Below are 17,755 nucleotides of genomic sequence, written 5' to 3'. Positions count from 1 at the left end.
GTGTCAGAGAGGGGGGGAATATATATGTGTATGCATTATTTTTTAAACAAGACTTGAAAAGTAGGCATGTCCTAGGAGCATCAGCAGACTTTAAATTTGAAACTTCTCAGTTAGTGTTAAGATGTCATGGTGAAGGGAGGGATGGGATGGAGTCATTTTGGGGGGGGGGCTTGCATGCATGCTTATGCGTGTGAAGTTCTTTGTTGTCCCTCTTGTGACCTTGACTCCAGAGTGGCTGGCAGCTGCAGTCCCCTTGACTTTGCAGTAAAACCATGCCCTGTGGTCCACAGATCCCCGTGGCATTAGGTGGCCGGGATGCTCGCCATCATCCCAGGCCAACTGGCTTGGGTGATGTGGCTCAAAGACAGCAGCCACCAAACCACCAGATCACTTTCTTTGCAGGTGTGTCCTCCCTTGCTGCCCGTGCTCACTCAGGTGCGAACCTTCACCATGGCCTTTTCCCAGAGCCTGTCAAACTGCTTCACCTTTAGGGTCAGAACTTGCTTTTCAAGGCTGTATGTATGGTCTGTGCACGGGGCTGATGCAAAGTTCCAGGAACTGTGAAGTTTGGACAACTTTGGGCAAACTGTAGCCAGCTGGTGTGTGAATGTCACTGTTACTGGGCCTTGCAGCGTACCACCCAGAGATACCATGGAACGTGTGTCTTTCACCGTCTCGCTTCCTCTGGGGTTTCCTTCTGATGCCACTCCAACAGGTTGGGGAGAAGTGAAAGCTCCCACCCTATGCACACAAGGCTATCAGCATAAAGCTGCACTCGGTGTTTTCCAGCCTAAGGTGGGACGCTTTCTTCCCCTCGCTGCTTCCTTTGCTGGCTTTTGGTACACACTGGCTTGGTGTGGGAGGCTGGAACAGGGACCCGGTGGTCTGCTGATGGACTTGTAGGGAGAAAGAAAGATAGATCCAGTGGTGATCCTGGTGTCTGTCATCGGAGGTGGTGCGGGCCAAACTCTTGGTGGTACAGATGAGGAAACTGTGTCCTTGTGTTGAGGAAGTGACTGTACCGTATCACAGGGCCACATGCACCCCAGACTCAAACTCTTAGGTGTAAGTTCCTGTATTTCCAAGAGTCCATTGGCATGGATCACTTTCCAAGAAAGTGTACCTCAGTTTCTGAAAACAAAGCAAGGAAAAGGCCCCTTTCCAATGAGGGGGGAAAAAAACCAAAACACTTGTCAAAACCTTCATTAGACAATTGTCTATACTTATGTAGAGAAATACCCACAGATACAACGGCATTAGTATCCTCAAGTGAAGGCCGGTGGTCCTGGAGTCCCTGGCCGTTGCCAAGGCAGCTGCTGGGGCTGAGCCATGCACGAGGTGTATCAGGCCACAACAGGCACCTTGTGCTACACACCCAACAGTTTCCATTACAATGCAGCCCTCTGGAGCGCTTCCAGGCTGGACCCCGAGCTAGGTACTGTTCCAGTAGAGACATCACAAGCCTGGGAGAGATGCACAGGGCCATTCAGCACCAAAATAGACATGCAAAGCCCTGGCTTAGCTGACAGGGAGCACGAGGAGGGGAAGCTGCTCCCAGACTCATCCACCTGATGGAAATACTCAGTGCTGGAATGAGCTGTAAATAAACCAGACTGTGCTAAAAACAAACAGCTCCTGGAGCTGGGGGAGGGGCAGAAACTGAAGACCCACACCTGCTGGCATAAAGTAGGTCAAGGGGGAGGAAGGGCGGGGGCATAGGGGTAGTGTAAAGGCAGACGCTTTGGCAGCAAAAGCAGCTGATAATTTATGTTCGCTGAAGATGCCTCCAGTTTCCAGGAAGAAGTGAGAGACGTGATTGATTGCCTTGGGAGACCCAAGATCTTTCACTAGGGAGAGAAGCTCCCAGGGTGCTGGACAGGCAACGTTGGAGACCATATATGGCCTTGAAAATCAATAGCCATGGTGCAAACTAGCCACATGGCCTGCCAAGCTCCCAGGTGTGCCTTCTAGGAGGGCTTTGGAGAGCCGCAGTCTTGGATCATTGCTGTCTCCTGAGGCAAAAGGGAGACAAGGGAAAATGGATGTGGAGGATTAAGGCTTCAGCGGCTAGTGCATACCTGCTCCCCCTCTTCAACAGCGCAGCATAGCCAAAGTTGTCCACTCCTGGCTTCTCAACACTGGCCAAGAGCTGGTGACAGAGTAAAGCTTGAAAACATACCTAGCAAACCAAGAAAGAGAACAGCGGAGACTGGAGAGGTGGCTCTGTAGTTAACAGTACTGGCTGCTCTTCCAGAGGACCAGAGTTCAAATCCCAGCACCTACATGGAGGTTATCACCCCAGCTTCAGGATATGCCCTCTTCTGGCTGTCTCAAACACTGCATGCGTGTCATGCACAGATGGAGCTCAAGGAATGAGAGGCATGGGGAGGCCCACCTAGGCTTGTCCTGTGAGATCAGAGATCCAGGAATCTGAGGCCCATGCTAGGAATCTGAAAAATACGGCTTTTCTTGATATGGCTGCTACAAGCATTCTAGTGCATCCGCCCTTTCTATTGGTGAATTCCTAGAAGTGAAATTGCTGACCTGTACCGTATGTCTACACTCAGATTCAACAGAAAGCCCCATGCAATTTCCCAAGACCACATCAGCCTCAATTCCCACCCACTAGAGTAGGATTACAGTTCTGGTTGTCCTGGCTCCTTGCCGTATTTTTCTCCTGTCTTTTCATTGTAGCCACTCAGGAATGTGAGCACCAATAGCACCTCATGCACACGAGTGATGCTCACAGAATGGGTAAGAACATTATGGTCTAGCTACTCAGCAGAACTCTGTACGAACTGTAATTTCAGCCTGTTCCACTCCCTCAAATGCTCTGTTGAGAAAGAGAAGACAGCCATAGGAATTCACACTGTGAGATTCAATCTTCAATCTGCATACAATATAAACATTCCCATGATGCATCCCTGGTGTTAGGATCCAGTGGTGTGTGGGGAGCACGGAGGCTAGAGTTTACAGGCCTCTGCATCTGACAAGTGTTATCTACTTCTTAGGAGCTATCACCTAGGGTCTGTCTTCTTTGTAGAACTCTACTGTGCTATAGTGTGGGATCTACATCTTTTGACATACCTTAACACTGACCATATATTAAGGCCAAACATAGATAAGACTCTGTAAAAATCAAAGCTATAAAAGTCCAGTGGTCCATTCACCTCTCTGTGCTGTGGATCTGGTCACCTACACAGTGAGACATTTAAGTAGAACTCATTAGCAAGATGAAGCATCCACATGAGTATATAGGGTCTGTTTCAAACCATGCTACACCTACAGAGTCAGTCTCTGAAGGAGGAAAGAACACACACACACACAGTGTCTGGGCCATTTCCCTTCAGCAGAGGCAAGAGAGGGTCTCCATATGTCTTTGTTGTCTCAAAGCAACACACAGGGGCCTGCTCCAATCTCAGGTGGACCGTATACATGTCCCTTGGGCATGGTGAGCATGACACAGATTGTCATCCTAACCCCATGCTAAGGAACAGCAGTTTTCTCTGAACAGCCCTTCCTGGCCTGGATCAAAAGAAGCGGGGCAGCCACAAAGCATGCTGCCTTCTGATGCCCCCACCACCCCCACTCTTCCCACCACCGTTCTTCAGAGGCAGCCGAAGCCCGGTGAGTACTCTGGATTCGGGTGAGTGAACATCTCCAGACTCTTATCTGGCCCAACATGGCCACCTCTGACCCATTGAAGAGGAGCAGCTCTAATGTCACTCAAGGACAGAGTCCTGGAGTGGGCATTGTGCCACCTGTGCCAATTGTGCCAATTCACTCATGCATCTGTCCCCTTGCCATGTTCCATCTGTGAAGAAGGGAATTTTTTTCTTGTCTGGGAGTTAGATGGGATCAGGCTTGGTGACAAGATGGCTCATCTTTTTGAAAACACTAAGGTGTGTTCATAGCTTCCAAATTCCTGTCGGCTGCAGAATCCCCCATTTTCTTTTTCTTTTTTCTTTTTTTTTAAATCAAGTATTCATGAAATCCCTGCAGTGGGGGCAAGGATGGAAGAAAGGAAGAGGGAAATGGGATGTGGAGGATAGAAAGAGAGAAGCAGGCTAGAGAGACACTAGATAACAGGCATCAAAATACAGTTAGATGTGAGACATTAGGATGGCCACAGTCTGTTACAACATATTGTCTATTTAAAAGAAGAAAAAAAAACCACTTGGGGAGTGGGGGAAGAGCGCAGAAGTTGCCACTGTAAAGAAATAGAGCAGGGGCAAGCCCAGGGGGGCAATTCTTTCATTGGTCTGACCTCTAACCCACTGTTGCTCTCCTCTGAAGCTTCTCTCCCCAGACATGAAGAATCTTCTGGAACTTGAGGCCTCACCCTCACCCTGCATTCAAGGCTCGCTTGGCTCTCCTGGCCCCCCTGGGCCCCAGGTGAGTTCACCCTTCCAGGCCCCCTCCTGTGTCCTCCCATAAACCAATGGACGGAGCTTCATAGTGCCTGCCCTACGCTGTGCTGTGTGGCTGGTTTTCCTTCTGTAGCTTCTCTCCAGCCTCAGCACCCTGAAGAGTCTCTGGGTGAAGCTGGCCTCGCCTGTACAGCCCCTGCCATGATAGAGTTGAGGGTCTCGTATCGTATTTGAGGATGCTGCTTATACGGTTGTGGCTGTTATTACTGTCATCAAATAGGAACATGACCATCCACCCCACCTGTGGACCGGAAGGATTTGTGTCCGATTCGGGAAAATGGCCATCAGAAAGACCAGATACCTTACCTTTCCTGGGGTCTGGACTACCACAAGCACAGGCATTCCCCAACTGAGGTACAAGAGAAGATCAAGGAATAAACACGCAGCTAGAGAAAGAGCTTTTGCACTCCAGAGACCCCAGGTTGATCTGCTGCCATGAGGGCTTTTCAACTGCTCTGAGGCTCTGAGTCCTCCATAGGATACCAGGAGCTTGTAGGTCCTGAGTGCCATCCTGGATGGGAGGCGTCAAAATCACCACTCAGCTATGTGAACCTCTTATGGCTTCCTAGTGTTAGGGAACTGAAAGCCAAACTTCCTGACCTGGAAGACAAAGTCCCATGAGTATCCTCTGGCTTGGACTGCTCCATCAGCTCGTACACCCTCCACCTTGAACTTAGCTACAGTGTCTGCCTTGCTTCCTCACACACAACAAGCCTCAGCCTTGGGCTGTGCATTCCAGGGCCCTGCTGAAGTTCTGATTTGTGCCTCCTGTTCTCTTAGAGGCTCGTTGCCGTGTTCCCTCTCTAGAGATACCTTTTCTCAGCCAAGCATGGTGACACATAGCTCTGACTCCAGCACTCAGAGGAGACTGAGACAGCAGGATTACTATAAGTTTGAGACCAGACTAGAACTCACTATATAAGTTCCAAGACTACTCAGGGTACAGAATGAAACCTTATCTCAGGGAGCAGAGGATGGGAAGAAAGGGAAGAGGAAGGGAAAGGAGAAGAGGGGAGGACAGGGCAGGGAGAGGTGGGGAGGGATGCCTTTCATAATTACCAAGTCTAACACTATGGCTTTGAATACAGCCCCCCACCCTCACCCCTGGTTTTGTAACTACAGTTTTATTGTCTGTGGCTATTTGCAGGCCACCAGGGCAGAGCTGAGGAGTCTGACAGACAGAAGATGTGGCCCTCTAAGCCTAAAAGAATCTGGCTTTGTAGAGGAAAAGTTACTGATCCCTTGTGTACAGGGACCCCAATTCTTAGTCTACCCAACCTGTGGGCTATAACTAGCCTGTTCTCCATAAACATTTATTGACCCAGGTATGATAACATAATTGTAATCCCAGTACTTGGGACGCTGAAACAGGAGGACTCTGAGTTTAAGACTAGCCTGGGCTACATTGTAAGAGACCCTATCTCAAAAACAAAATAAATAAGGAAACAAACAATAAAATCATCTGTTAGATGCTATAATGAAAGTGGGACCTTGAGCTCAGAAGCCAGACACCATCATAAAGGAAGTTTGCAGAAAACCCATGTGAGAGTACTCTAAGGTGCCCCCCCCCGCCCCGTTCAGCACCCTTCTCTGGTGGGTCTTGATGTGCATGAGAACCAACCGAGCATGTAGAAGGAGGGGGTCTTCTGGCCACCTCAGAATGGTAGTTCCATTCATACTAGTGTACCTCTGAGCTCCCGCAAGTCTGAGTCACACCGAGGCTCCACTGCCCACCCACAGAGTCTGTGAAATGTGAGATATCTAAGTGGCATCATATGGGAACTAGTTAGAAATGCAATCTCACTTGGTGCATTGGTTTAGGCCTGTGATCCCAGCACTCAGCAGGTGGAGGCAGGAGGACTATCTTGAGTTAGCCATGAGTACCTGGCCAGCCAGGGTAAGACTTCTATCACAGGAAGGAAGGAAGGAAGGAAGGAAGGAAGGAAGGAAGGAAGGAAGGGAGGAAGGGAGAAAGGAAAGGAAGGAGGAACACAATGCACGCACGTACACACACACACACACACACACACACACACACACCTCTGTTCAATCAGAATCTATATTTGTTTGGTGTGTGCTAAGCTCAATGATCTTGTAAAACATTTCTAACCATTTCAAGAAATAAAAGGCTTGGAAATAGGAAACCTTACCTCCTAAATCAGAAGGCAGATAACCCAAGATGCCTCCACCCAACTCTATCTTCACCTGAGGATCCCTGGGGAACTCAAATACTCAGAGCTCTCTGACTCCCACCGGTCATGTGATTGGTCTGCGTATGGCCTGAGCTTTGGGATTTTTTTCCAAGATCCTGGAAACTCTGGGATCCTGGGGATCCTGGGATCATTTGGACAAGTTTTGGAGAAACCACACTTCCAACAGGCTGTCGTGTTGGTCACATGCAGACAGTAGAGGTATGGAGGCCAAGGGATTGGGTAGATTTCTCTCTGCTATCCCCAGGAATTTGGGAAACAGTGGAGAGCTTTCCAGAAATATGTGAGCAGAAAGCAGACGCTTCTGGCTGTGAATGTGCAAAACAAAAACACTGGGGGGGGGGGTGTTGTTCTTTGTTTGCTTTTGTTTTTGTTTTTATTTTTGTTTTTTTTACAACCTCTGCTGGAGCCTCTCAGTGGGAGCCATTGTAAACAACAAACAGGCTTTACCTTCCATTAATGAACGTTTCTGGGAGGAGAGGATTATTTCTCACCTGGAACAAACAGACCATTTGTAGGAAATCTTTTTTTTTCTTTTGTTTTGTTTTTTATTTACAAGACAGGGTCTCATGTAGTCCAGGCTGGCCATGAACTTGCTGCGTAGCCAAGGCTAGCCTTGAATTCCTGATCCTCCTGCCTCTGGTTTCCAAGTTCTAAGACTACAGGAGTGGGCCGCCTCCCTGAGGACGTCAGAACCAGCTGCTCTCTGTGCACAACTGAACTTTCCTTCCTGCCAGGGCCCCAGAGGAGTGTAGCCAGAGTAGTGAAGGATCCCTGGGGCCAAGAAGGATCACCATCTCAGCAAGGGGGCTTCTCCACAACTCTGAGGTTGCTCTTATTAAACACTGAAGGTTCTAGGGAGAAAATTAAAGTCCAGAGAGTGGCACCAATGGTGCCAAGAAATAGTGCTGAGAAACAAGAAAGCACGGGAGGAAGAAAGCTGGCCGGGAGAGTGGACCGCAGGACTAAGAGGTCCCTGCAGGGGTCCCTGGAGCCCCCCCCCCCACACCGTCACCACCACATACACACAGAGTCAGCCTGCTCTGTAAAGGCCCAGTGCTGCAGTCCCCCACCACAAACTCTCCCCTGCAGCCTCGCCTTGGTTAGGCATATGTTTTCTTCACCTCTTCTCTCAATTGTGTAGGGTCCTCCTGGGCTTCCTGGCAAGACAGGACCTAAGGGAGAAAAGGTATGAGCCGCTGTGTTCTTACTCCTGCTTCGTCTTGACAGCCACTGCTTGCTTTCTGTCCGTGCCACTGAGAATGTTCTAGTTGGGATTTCAAAATATGTGTTCGTTCTATCTTAGCAGATGAGGAGGTTGAATGATGCAATGAATGAATGCAGCTATGGTGGTGGGTGCTATTGGTGTGACTTGCTTCGGGCCACTGGCACGGAAGGCATGCTATAACGGGTCAAGTGACTAACAGAGAGCTCCAGCATGCCCAGGCCTCAGTCCTACTAAGTTGTCAGATCCCAGAACTTCTCCTTCACACAACCTTTGTTTATTTGTCTTCTCTATGCACAGGGGGATCTTGGCCGCCCAGGAAGGAAGGTAGGACCCATGCTGTTCTGTCGGGTAACTGTGCTGCACATGCATGCAAGTGTGTTTGGTGGTCACCCGTTCCCTGGCAGAGCTCTGGTGCAGGCACCCCACTGATGATGTCAGCATGTTTGCCTTTTCTGCCAACACTTTAGTTAAGAGCTGGAGCCTGTGGCTGCTAGCCTCTGACCAGCTTCTTCCAGAGGCTGCCGGGTCTGGCTACACTTCCCCAGCTTCATTCTGCCACCCAATAGAGAACTTTCCAAGTCCCCAACCAAAACACAAAGTGATCTTCATTAAACTGGAATAAAGTGCTTGAGTAGACAGGAGCAAATGACTTTGCTTTGGACATTACAGTGGCTCTGAGTGAACCAGCCACATGCCATCATTAGTGTCAGAGAAAGGGCCAGCGGGCAATATCACCGAGGTCAGTGGGTGGTGGCTCTTAAGTTCTAGGTCTTCTTGGGATTGGAGAAAGAGTAAATCCAGCCTAAAAGATGCTAGTGCTTTATTATCAACAGAAGCCATAAACAAACCTTTGCAAGGTCCAAATAATAAGACCAGACACAGCTCAGTGACTGTGTTGAATGCTGGCCTGAAGAGAACCCTGTGGTGGTCCCATGCTCTGAAGCATCAAGGTCTGGGTCGATTAGTAATGTCTGCCATGCATGTGGAAGGCAAAAGTAGAGTGTACACGCCAGCATCTGGCATCTCTGAGCTCTCGGCTGAGTCTTTTGAGTCACTAGCTAACTTTGAAGTGAGCCACCGAGTGCAGAGTTCAAGATAGACACCCCCACCCCCAAGTCTATGTTTTCACTCTCATTCACAAAGGCCATTCTTCTATAACCCTTAGTTGAGATGGGGTTCTTTAGAAGCAGGGACATATACAAGTGAATAGTTTATAAAGGAACACTGGCAGGAGGAACCTGTAAAGGTGGGGGGGGGAGGGTGTCATGAGAGTGTGCATAGGGGAAGTCCAACTCCAGCAGCCTGAACTTGGTTGTGTGAGTAATAACCGACGTGGGTAACCCCACTCTCGAAGAACCAAGAAGGAGAACGCTGCAAAAGCATGAGGTTAATGTATTAATTGAAACTGGTATACCAGGGTCAACTCTGTAATGGAGACCAGAGCGACCCAGAGGAAGCAAAGCACTCAGCTTTTATACAGAGCTTACAATGTGGGCTGGTTACAATTTTACAACATGGGCTGGTTACACTTTATCTTGTTCATTGTTCTTTAGTTTCTATTGACTTTTTCTCCCATTTAGGATAAGACACCTGTGACTCTCAGGAGGGGTGGGGGAGATCCTCTCTCTGAGGGATGTCTCTTGGAAATGGCACATTCCTTGGGGATGGGTGTTTGCTCTGTAAACTCTTCTAAAACCCCTTTGCCTAAAGGATAAGGGGACATCCTTGCTTTCTGGTATCTTTATGGGGTATCTCTGTTTTTTTACATCACTACATGTAGTAGCTCTCGCCTGTCTGTTTGTCCTTCCTTGATGCCTTGAAGTAAGAGATCTGGGATGTTGGTTATAGAGAGGGTAGGTTCATAAGTTACTGGGAAGCTCCATTGCCGCAAAGTGAGCTTCATGGATGCAGGCTTTTACAGAAGCCAATAGTGTAGCCACTGAGGGATGATGGTGCAGCAAGCAGGCAAAATGCCCTTGAGGGAATTCCAACAGCATCTGCTGCTGCTCCCAACACAGTCCCAGCTCATGCCACAGGACACCTGTGGAGAACCAGCCCACAGGAAGCAAGGGACAGTGGGTACATCTGAGGTAATGAAATTTGAGAGACAAATAAGTTTAGAACCTCGCTGCCTATTGTTCTCTATTTCTTAAGTATAATAAAATGTTGTTTGGTAATACGACACTAAAAATCTAACTCATATCTGCTTGACACGGTTTTTAAAACCCTCATTCTTTGTAGGGTAGGGATTAGGGTACAGGAGCCCACATATGGTGGCCTCATACTATTATCAGGATCCCAGATATTCTTGGCTGGAGGGACATATACCCAGGTATCTTGACTTTTGTTCTTGGTCTTTGAAGGGTAGACCTGGACCCCCAGGTGTTCCTGGCATGCCTGGGCCCGTTGGCTGGCCAGGCCCTGAAGGACCCAAGGTAAGTGTCAAATACATTTGGGACTCATGTAGTATCAGAATATGAGGGGGAAGATGGCTCTCTGGGTCCTGGCCAGCAGCGGACCCCGTCACTTCCTTCAGAGGGAGATAGCTGGAGTGTAGCTGCCAGCCCCCAGGGGCTTCTCCTTCATGTGGCCTGCAGACCTTGGTCAGTGCTGTGACTCTGCTCCTGTGGAGAACTGGGGGCTGCTCTCTTCTTTCCCAGGAAGCCCACTTCCCCTTTGTCCTCAGAATGAGCGTTCTAGTCTGATTTCTCTGAGACGACCCAAAGGGAACTTGGGTCTGGGAAGCTCTCACCTGTGCCACCGATCTTTTGGGTGGAAAGTCCAGGACTATAGGCAGGCTGGAAGGATGCAGATTCTACTCCTCAGAGAGAGTACACAAAGCAAGCATACCCCCTATCTTCCTTTGTCTTCCATTCCTGCTGCCTGTCACAGACTGCAGGGTGCCGAGGCTCTGACTTGAAGATCTGACCAGCAGAAGCCAGGGCAAGGCAAGCGAATATCCTCTGCTGCTCTGCCTTACTGGCTGCACTGGTAATACAAACAGGTCCCAAGGAAATCTCTCTTAAAAGAACCACTGTACCTTAGGCTGGAGAGATGGCTCACAGTAAACAGGGATTGTTGTTCTTGCAGAGGACTTGTGGTCAGTTCCCAGCACCTACACTGTGGCTCACAACCATCTGTATCTCCACTTCCAGGGCATCCGGTGCCCGCTTCATCCTCTGTGGATACCGGGTGTGCACATGGTGTACATGTGTACATGCAAGCAATTTTCGATTTTCTGTATGGCCAGGCATGGTGCCTCATACTCACAAACCCAGTTCTCAGAAGGTAGGATCACTGTGAGTTAAAGGCTAGCCTGGGCTACAAAATAAGTTCCAGGTCAGCCTGAGCTAGAGTAAGGTCCTGATTCAAACAAAACAAAATTCCCGCCTGCTGAAGAGAGCTAAGCTGTCTATCATGGCAGACCACAAATAGCTGTGAAACCCTTGAGATATGACTAGCATAAATGAAGACTTGAATGTTTCATTTTGACTTACCCAAGTTTTAATTTATAAGACTATTCAGGGCTGGGGAGCTATCTATCAGTCAGTAAAGATGTTTGCCACCAAGCCTGACAACCTGAGTTCCATTATTGGAACCCATGTGTGAAAGGAGAGAACCGACTCCCACAAGTTGTCCTCTGACCTCCACATGTGTGTTGTGGGTTGTTCACATGCACGCAAGTGCTCGCTCACACACACACACACACACACACACACACACACACACAGAAAATAAAATGTAATTTTAAGATCTTATTGTATCAGACTGGAGAGATGGCTCAGCAGTTAAGAGCACTGACTGCTCTTCCGAAGGTCCTGAGTTCAAATCCCAGCAACCACATGGTGGCTCACAGCCATCCGTATAGAGATCTGACACCCTCTTCTGGTATGTCTGAAGACAGCTATTTATACATACTTATATATAATAAATAAATAAATCTTTACAAAAAAAGATCTTATTGTATCATGATTACATGTCACTTCAACTGATTAAATGAAAGTAAAATACTGGCAAAATTAATTTCACTAGCTTAGTTTTACATTTAATGTATTTTTTAATATTTATTTATGTATGTGCTTTATGTATATGAGTGCTCTGCCTTCATGGACACCAGAAGAGGGAATCAGATCCCATAGCAGCTGGTTATGAGCTACCCTGTGGATGCTGGGAATTGAACTCAGGACCTCTGGAAGAACAGCAAGTGCTCTTAACCACTGAGCCACCTCTTCAGCCCCATTTGATGTAATTTATAAAGGCACTTGCAATTCAGAATATGTAAGAATATTTTCACCAGGCATGGTGAAAATATTTCCTACAATCCTTGAGCTCAGAGGCAGGGAGGAGCATCCCAAGTTCAAGGTCATCGTCACCTGAATTCTCCCATAACATCCAGGGATACATGAGACCCTGCCTAAAAAACAAAACAAACAAGCAAACAAAAACCCAAGCCAAACAAACAAATAAACAAAAGCAAAAGCCAAAATGAACACCACAAATTAATCCCCCCAGTAGCATACTGTTGACTTTATATTTCTACTAGTTGAAGGTGGCATACAATTTTGTAATCGAGACAAGTACACCCTGTACAGCAACCACTTTCCTCTGCTGTGTATGCCCCAAGGCTGATTTTCCCTCTACTTGCCTTCTAACTGAGGGTGAGAATGTAATAAGATGTTTGAAAGACCCTCCCTATGCAAAAAAGCAAAGCGGGCAAAGAACTTATATGTGGGATACCCTATCTTCTGAGGCCCTCACGCTGTCTTCCCTGCCCTCTCACAACCCTTTCCAGGAAAAGACAAAACATCGCCATTTACAACATCTTAGTGAGTATTTAGTTTGGCGATCTGTCCACCGTGGGCATTTTTGTTCTCTATTTACTATCAAGGACCACAATGAAAGGTGGAAAGTGGAACCCTGGGAGGAGGCAAAGGGGGCGTATGGAATTCACGTTCCCAATCTAGCCCCAATACCCTGGTTCCACCCCAGTTTCCCCCACAACTCCTGCTTCTGCTCCTCTGAGAAATATCCCTGTGGGTCTTCTCTTCCTTCTTCTATTTGCCACAGGGTGAAAAAGGCGACGTGGGTGTGATGGGCCTGCCAGGGTCAAGAGGACCGATGGGCTCTAAGGTCAGTGCATGGTGCGGGTGGCCATCCCAGGTCTCCTCACTAACACTGAGGAGCAGCAGGCACCTACAGAGATGGGGAGGGCAGCACTGGGACACTGTCACTGGGGAGTCAGCCCTTGGGGGATAATCATGCCCTGAGGTGCGGGGACACTGGGGTCCCGTTCCCTTCAGCTGTCGGGGTTATGGCTCCAGATTAGCTGAGAAAAACTATGCTGTTTGTAGGCCTGTTATACACACAGGCCTCTTAGATATCTTCATGTTTACTGATGTGTGTCCCTTAGAACTCACAATGCGGTGCAGAGCCTCAGCACCACATTCAGGGATTCCCCCCATCCTTATAGCACACCCAGCTGTCCTAAAGGCTCACTATAAACATCTGCCTGCTTTCTTTTAGGGCTTCCCTGGACCCAGAGGGGAAAAGGTCAGTGTTCCTCTCTTGAGCCATCCCAGATCCCGGTCTGGATGTAGCTCTGGAGTTGGTGGTGGGTGGCACACAGGCCCCAGCCCTTTGTTCGGTCATCAGCTGCAGCCCTTCTTCCCAGCTATTCCTCTGTCCTCGTCCTGTGTAGGCTGAGGGAGGAGCAAAGGCCCTCCTGAGACAGGTAGGACAGTTCTGGTAAAGGAGAGCTCCCAGTGAGGCCCATGCGCTGCCCCGCACAGGGAGCAAGGAAACAAATGGGAGGTGGCAGGCAGGCAAGTCTTTGGTCAGTCAGCAAAGGGGCAGTGAATGAAGAGGATTTGTCCTCAGGCCAAGTTTCTACCACAAGCCTTCTCACCTGCCAAAATCAAATACCAGCGGGCATCTGGGAGGATCGGAGGGTCCAGAACTTTCTGAGTTTCCCTTTACTAACCAATGTAAGGAGGTCTCCAGGGTCTAAACAGAAAGCATTTCTTTACTAGGCAAGCCACCTATTATCAGAGCTTTGCAAAAGTGAGGGTGTTGGCTTAGGTTGTTTTTCAGTTTGAAGTGTTCCTATCACTACCCCTAACCCCTAACCCCAACACAATGCGATATTAGACCGTTGACCCTCTCGTCTGTTTTTCTCCTAGGGATCCAGAGGTGAAAGGGGTGACTTGGGTCCCAAAGGAGAAAAGGTAATGGCAAATCTGTATGACTGATAGGCTTTGATAGAAGTGTCAGCTTCGGCTCCCTCAACCTATGGACTGATAGGCAGCCATCTTGAAAATGGCTGATCAAATCCACCCACAGCTCTTCCAAGTGGTATTTCAAGACAGTCACAGTATTTGTTTTTTGTTGTTGTTGTTGTTGTTACAGGGTTTCCCTGGATTTCCTGGAATGCTGGGGCAAAAAGTGAGTATCTAGAAGTAGAAAGACTAGCCCTCAAGTCCTGCAGACGCAGCAAACAGAGCCCCTCCTCTTTGCCCTTCAGGCAGAGAAACTGATTTTAATTGTGGGAAGTTCCAGTTTGAGATGAGGAAAACGGTGTCTTATATACTGGGGAGAAGGTAGCGGGAAGGTCTGAATCAACCTCCAGTTTAGTGGGGAAAGGCTATCCCCAGCCTCCCCCATACCCCCATACCCACCATGGAAAGAGGCTCCCCCTTTGCTTCTCCTGCCTCCTAGAGCTCCGTGGGAAGATTTAAAAGCTGAAAGTTTTGTGAGGAGCGACTCCTATCTCCTATCTGAGCCACAATGGTCAAGGACCCTCTTATCCCTCAGACCCTGAGGGATGTGTTTGATTTAGTGTCACCACTTCCTAAACACTCAATACCATCTTCAAGAGTAGCAGACACTGCTGGAGGAACACAGGGATTATTTTAAACAGATGGCAACAATTTTATTTAAATAGTGGGATATTTATTATCGCACTTGGGACAGGCCTAATTTTAAAAGGAGATATGTTTAGTTATTAAAGAAAAATTATTCAGTAAATAACTCCTGGGTGATGAATTGATATAACAAAAAATGTGAAGGTGGCAATAGACAGGCAGATTTTGGAAAATCTAAAAAAATCTAAACTTTTAGTTAGATTGAGGATATGGAGTAAGGTTGGATGTTAGACAAGGGAAGATATCACAGCATAAAGAAATAAATGCATAAATGACCACGTAGGACCATCCCTAAGCTGACATGGAATGCTGAGTTCTCATGATATAAAGCATTGCCCATGTAGGACCGTCCCTAAGCTGGCATGGAATGCTGGTTCCTCAATGCTATAAAGTACTGACCATGCTAAAATAGCTCCTGAGATAACATGGTTGCTTTTCTATTGCTGTTGTAAGACACCATGACCAAGACAAGTTTCATACATGTGTGTGTGAGTGTGTGTGTGTGTGTGTGTGTGTGTGTGTGTGTGTGTGTGTGTTTCAGAAGCTTAAGAGTCCATGACGGGAGGAAAGGCACAGCATTAGGAAGAGCTAAGAGCTTCCATCTAGATCCACACTTTGGAGGGAGAAAGGGGGCGATGAAAGGCGGGGGAGAGAGAGAGAAGGACACACTGGACATGGCACAGGTTTTTGAAACTTCAAAGCCCACCCCCAGCGACACACCTCCTCCAAGAGCACACCTCCTCATCCTTCCCAAACAGTCCCACCAACCAATCAAATACATGAGCCCAAGGGGGTTCTCACTCAAACCATCACACACACTAACATCACAATGCTGGGTCCTCGTGTTCTAAGTCACTGACACTAGAAATTGTTATATCTACCTAGGCCATAAACTGGAATGCTTCAAATTTGCAAACAAATGTTTTCTTAGTGTCTTTAATTTTTAAAAACATTCACTTTAAAGTGTTACTTTCTAAAGTAAAGTAATTTTATCCGATGGTACACAGCCATGGGTCTTTATGCAAGTCACTATAACTTATCCTTACCTTAGCCTGTCAGGAACTCAGTTCCTGCTACTCTAGGTGGGATGCTACATTTTAAAAAATAGATTAATCATATAAACAAATTAAAGCAAATTTCAAAAGAGAAGAAAGTACCTTAAGATGTTTAGTCTAGATTTTCATTCCCTGCAACAGTGCCCATCAAAGACTCATGGGTCACTATAAAATTAAATTTGATTGATTCTCTGGCTTCTGCGCCATTTACCAGGCTTGGCGTAGAGAGCACCGTCTTCCCCCTTTCGTGGCAGGCTGCTCTAAGACAGGACTGATATGATAACAGGCTGATATGATATGATGTAATTAGGTCTTAGGAGAGAAATTAGATCAAGAAATCCCTAGCTGCTTCCAGCTGGTGAAGAGAAGAGCCACACTTCCTTCCAAAGACCTCTTTTGAAAAATTCGTATTTTTTATGCTGATGTTTTTCTCCTGGCCAAACAAGATATATGCCCTGGGTCCCTCTAAACAGATCTATGCCCTGGATCCCTCTAAACAGCCCAAGGTAGGTGTTGTGAAAACATCTCCATGACCATGTGGAACCATTGACCCCTCACATGGACTTAAGGAAAATTCTTTTTTAAAGTTTCATTTTTCATTGTGTGTGTGTGTGTGTCTGCATGTATGTGTGCGTGTGAAGGTGGGAGGTCTTGGATCTTCCTGAGGTTGGAAATTTTGTGACCATTCACAACTTCCTGGAGTTACAGGTCATGTGAGCCACCTGATATAGATGCTGGGAACTGAACTTGGGTCCTCTGGAAAGCCAGTAAGTGCTCCTAACTGCTGAGTGAGTTGGAGAGGGACAGGTTCATCCTGTTGCTAAGTTGAAAGGTCAGCTTGGCCACCATCTACTGGTCTCCTCTGTGTCTCCCATTGTGTTAGAGAGCATCACATGACAAGGAGTCTGGGTGTCTACTATTTTCTCTGAGTGGCTAGGGTGGCCCTCCATGAGCACTGGCTATTGATAGAAACTTCTCTGGTAGCAACTGCTACCCTGGCTATGTTGGGGGCGCAGTTTGGGATGCAGGGCAATTGTTTAATTGTTTAGAGATGGTGTGCTCATGGGTCCATAATCCCCAGAAATACATGCACACAGAAGTGTGTGTGTGTGTGTGTGTGTGTGTGTGTGTGTGTGTGTGTGTTATACATGCCAAAGTGCAAGTATGGGACGTGAGCTCCCAACTGGTGGGAGCTGATTCTCATTTACCAGGTCTTTAGGCTCTGCAGAGAGTAGCTTTTCGCACAAAGCCATTTTAATAGTCTGAAAAATAATTTTTGCAAAAGGTTGGCTTTGAACTATGAAAGAGTTATTTTCAATTAGGAATGTAATTTACATTGTTTTTGCCCAGCAGTGGTGGTGCACACCTTTAATCCCAGAACTTGGGAGGCAGAGGCAGGCGGATTTCTGAGTTTGAGGCCAGCCTGGTCTACAGAGTGAGTTCCAGGTCAGCCAGGGCTAAACAGAGAAACCCTGTCTCAAAAAACAAAACAAACAAAAAAATTTACATTGTTTTCCATATTTTAATATTTCTGTGGTGACTATTTGAACAAATACTTGAAGCATCTCTTCTCACAAAAAGGGTTTTCATCTGAGCTGGACAGAGTAGTACACATATTTACAACTCCTGCACTTGGGAGATAGAGGCAAGGGAATTTCAGAGTCATTCTCAGCTACACAGATGGGTAGAGGCCAGCCTGGCTACAGGAGATACTATCTCAGAAAGAGTTTTCTAAGTAGGTAGAAGTGAGCTGGAACTCAAAATTACTTATTGATTTGTGAAGAACAGATGAACATGACTGCACTTTAATCCCAGTATGCAAGGGGGGCAGAGGCAGGTGGATGTCTAGGAAGGCTAATCTGGCCTATATGTCAAAGTCCAGGCCAGCCAGAACTATGTAGTGAGACCCTAT

General features: G+C 47.5%; 1 protein-coding gene across 7 annotated transcripts in view; it reads left to right on the top strand.

The window, feature by feature from the left end:
* Colq (collagen like tail subunit of asymmetric acetylcholinesterase) overlaps positions 1-17,755 on the top strand; it is a 56,131-nt gene that overhangs the window by 19,940 nt on the left and 18,436 nt on the right. For 2 of the 7 annotated variants that reach the window (XM_031362101.1, XM_031362104.1), the window contains exons 3-12: positions 3,515-3,627; positions 4,297-4,395; positions 7,785-7,829; positions 8,166-8,192; positions 10,232-10,303; positions 12,936-12,998; positions 13,392-13,418; positions 13,567-13,599; positions 14,048-14,092; positions 14,274-14,309. In XM_031362101.1, the coding sequence (XP_031217961.1) occupies positions 3,515-3,627; positions 4,297-4,395; positions 7,785-7,829; positions 8,166-8,192; positions 10,232-10,303; positions 12,936-12,998; positions 13,392-13,418; positions 13,567-13,599; positions 14,048-14,092; positions 14,274-14,309 (560 nt within the window). Of the gene's footprint in view, positions 1-3,500; positions 3,628-4,296; positions 4,396-7,784; positions 7,830-8,165; positions 8,193-10,231; positions 10,304-10,511; positions 11,157-12,935; positions 12,999-13,391; positions 13,419-13,566; positions 13,600-14,047; positions 14,093-14,273; positions 14,310-17,755 lie in introns of those variants that run through there. The other 5 variants (XM_031362105.1, XM_031362106.1, XM_031362103.1 and 2 more) reach the window with 3 other exon arrangements.

Source organism: Mastomys coucha, unplaced genomic scaffold (assembly GCF_008632895.1).
Source record: "Mastomys coucha isolate ucsf_1 unplaced genomic scaffold, UCSF_Mcou_1 pScaffold9, whole genome shotgun sequence".
Classification (NCBI taxonomy): Eukaryota; Metazoa; Chordata; class Mammalia; order Rodentia; family Muridae; genus Mastomys; species Mastomys coucha.
Note: the sequence above shows the minus strand (reverse complement) of the source record. Positions and strands in the feature narration are given on the sequence as shown.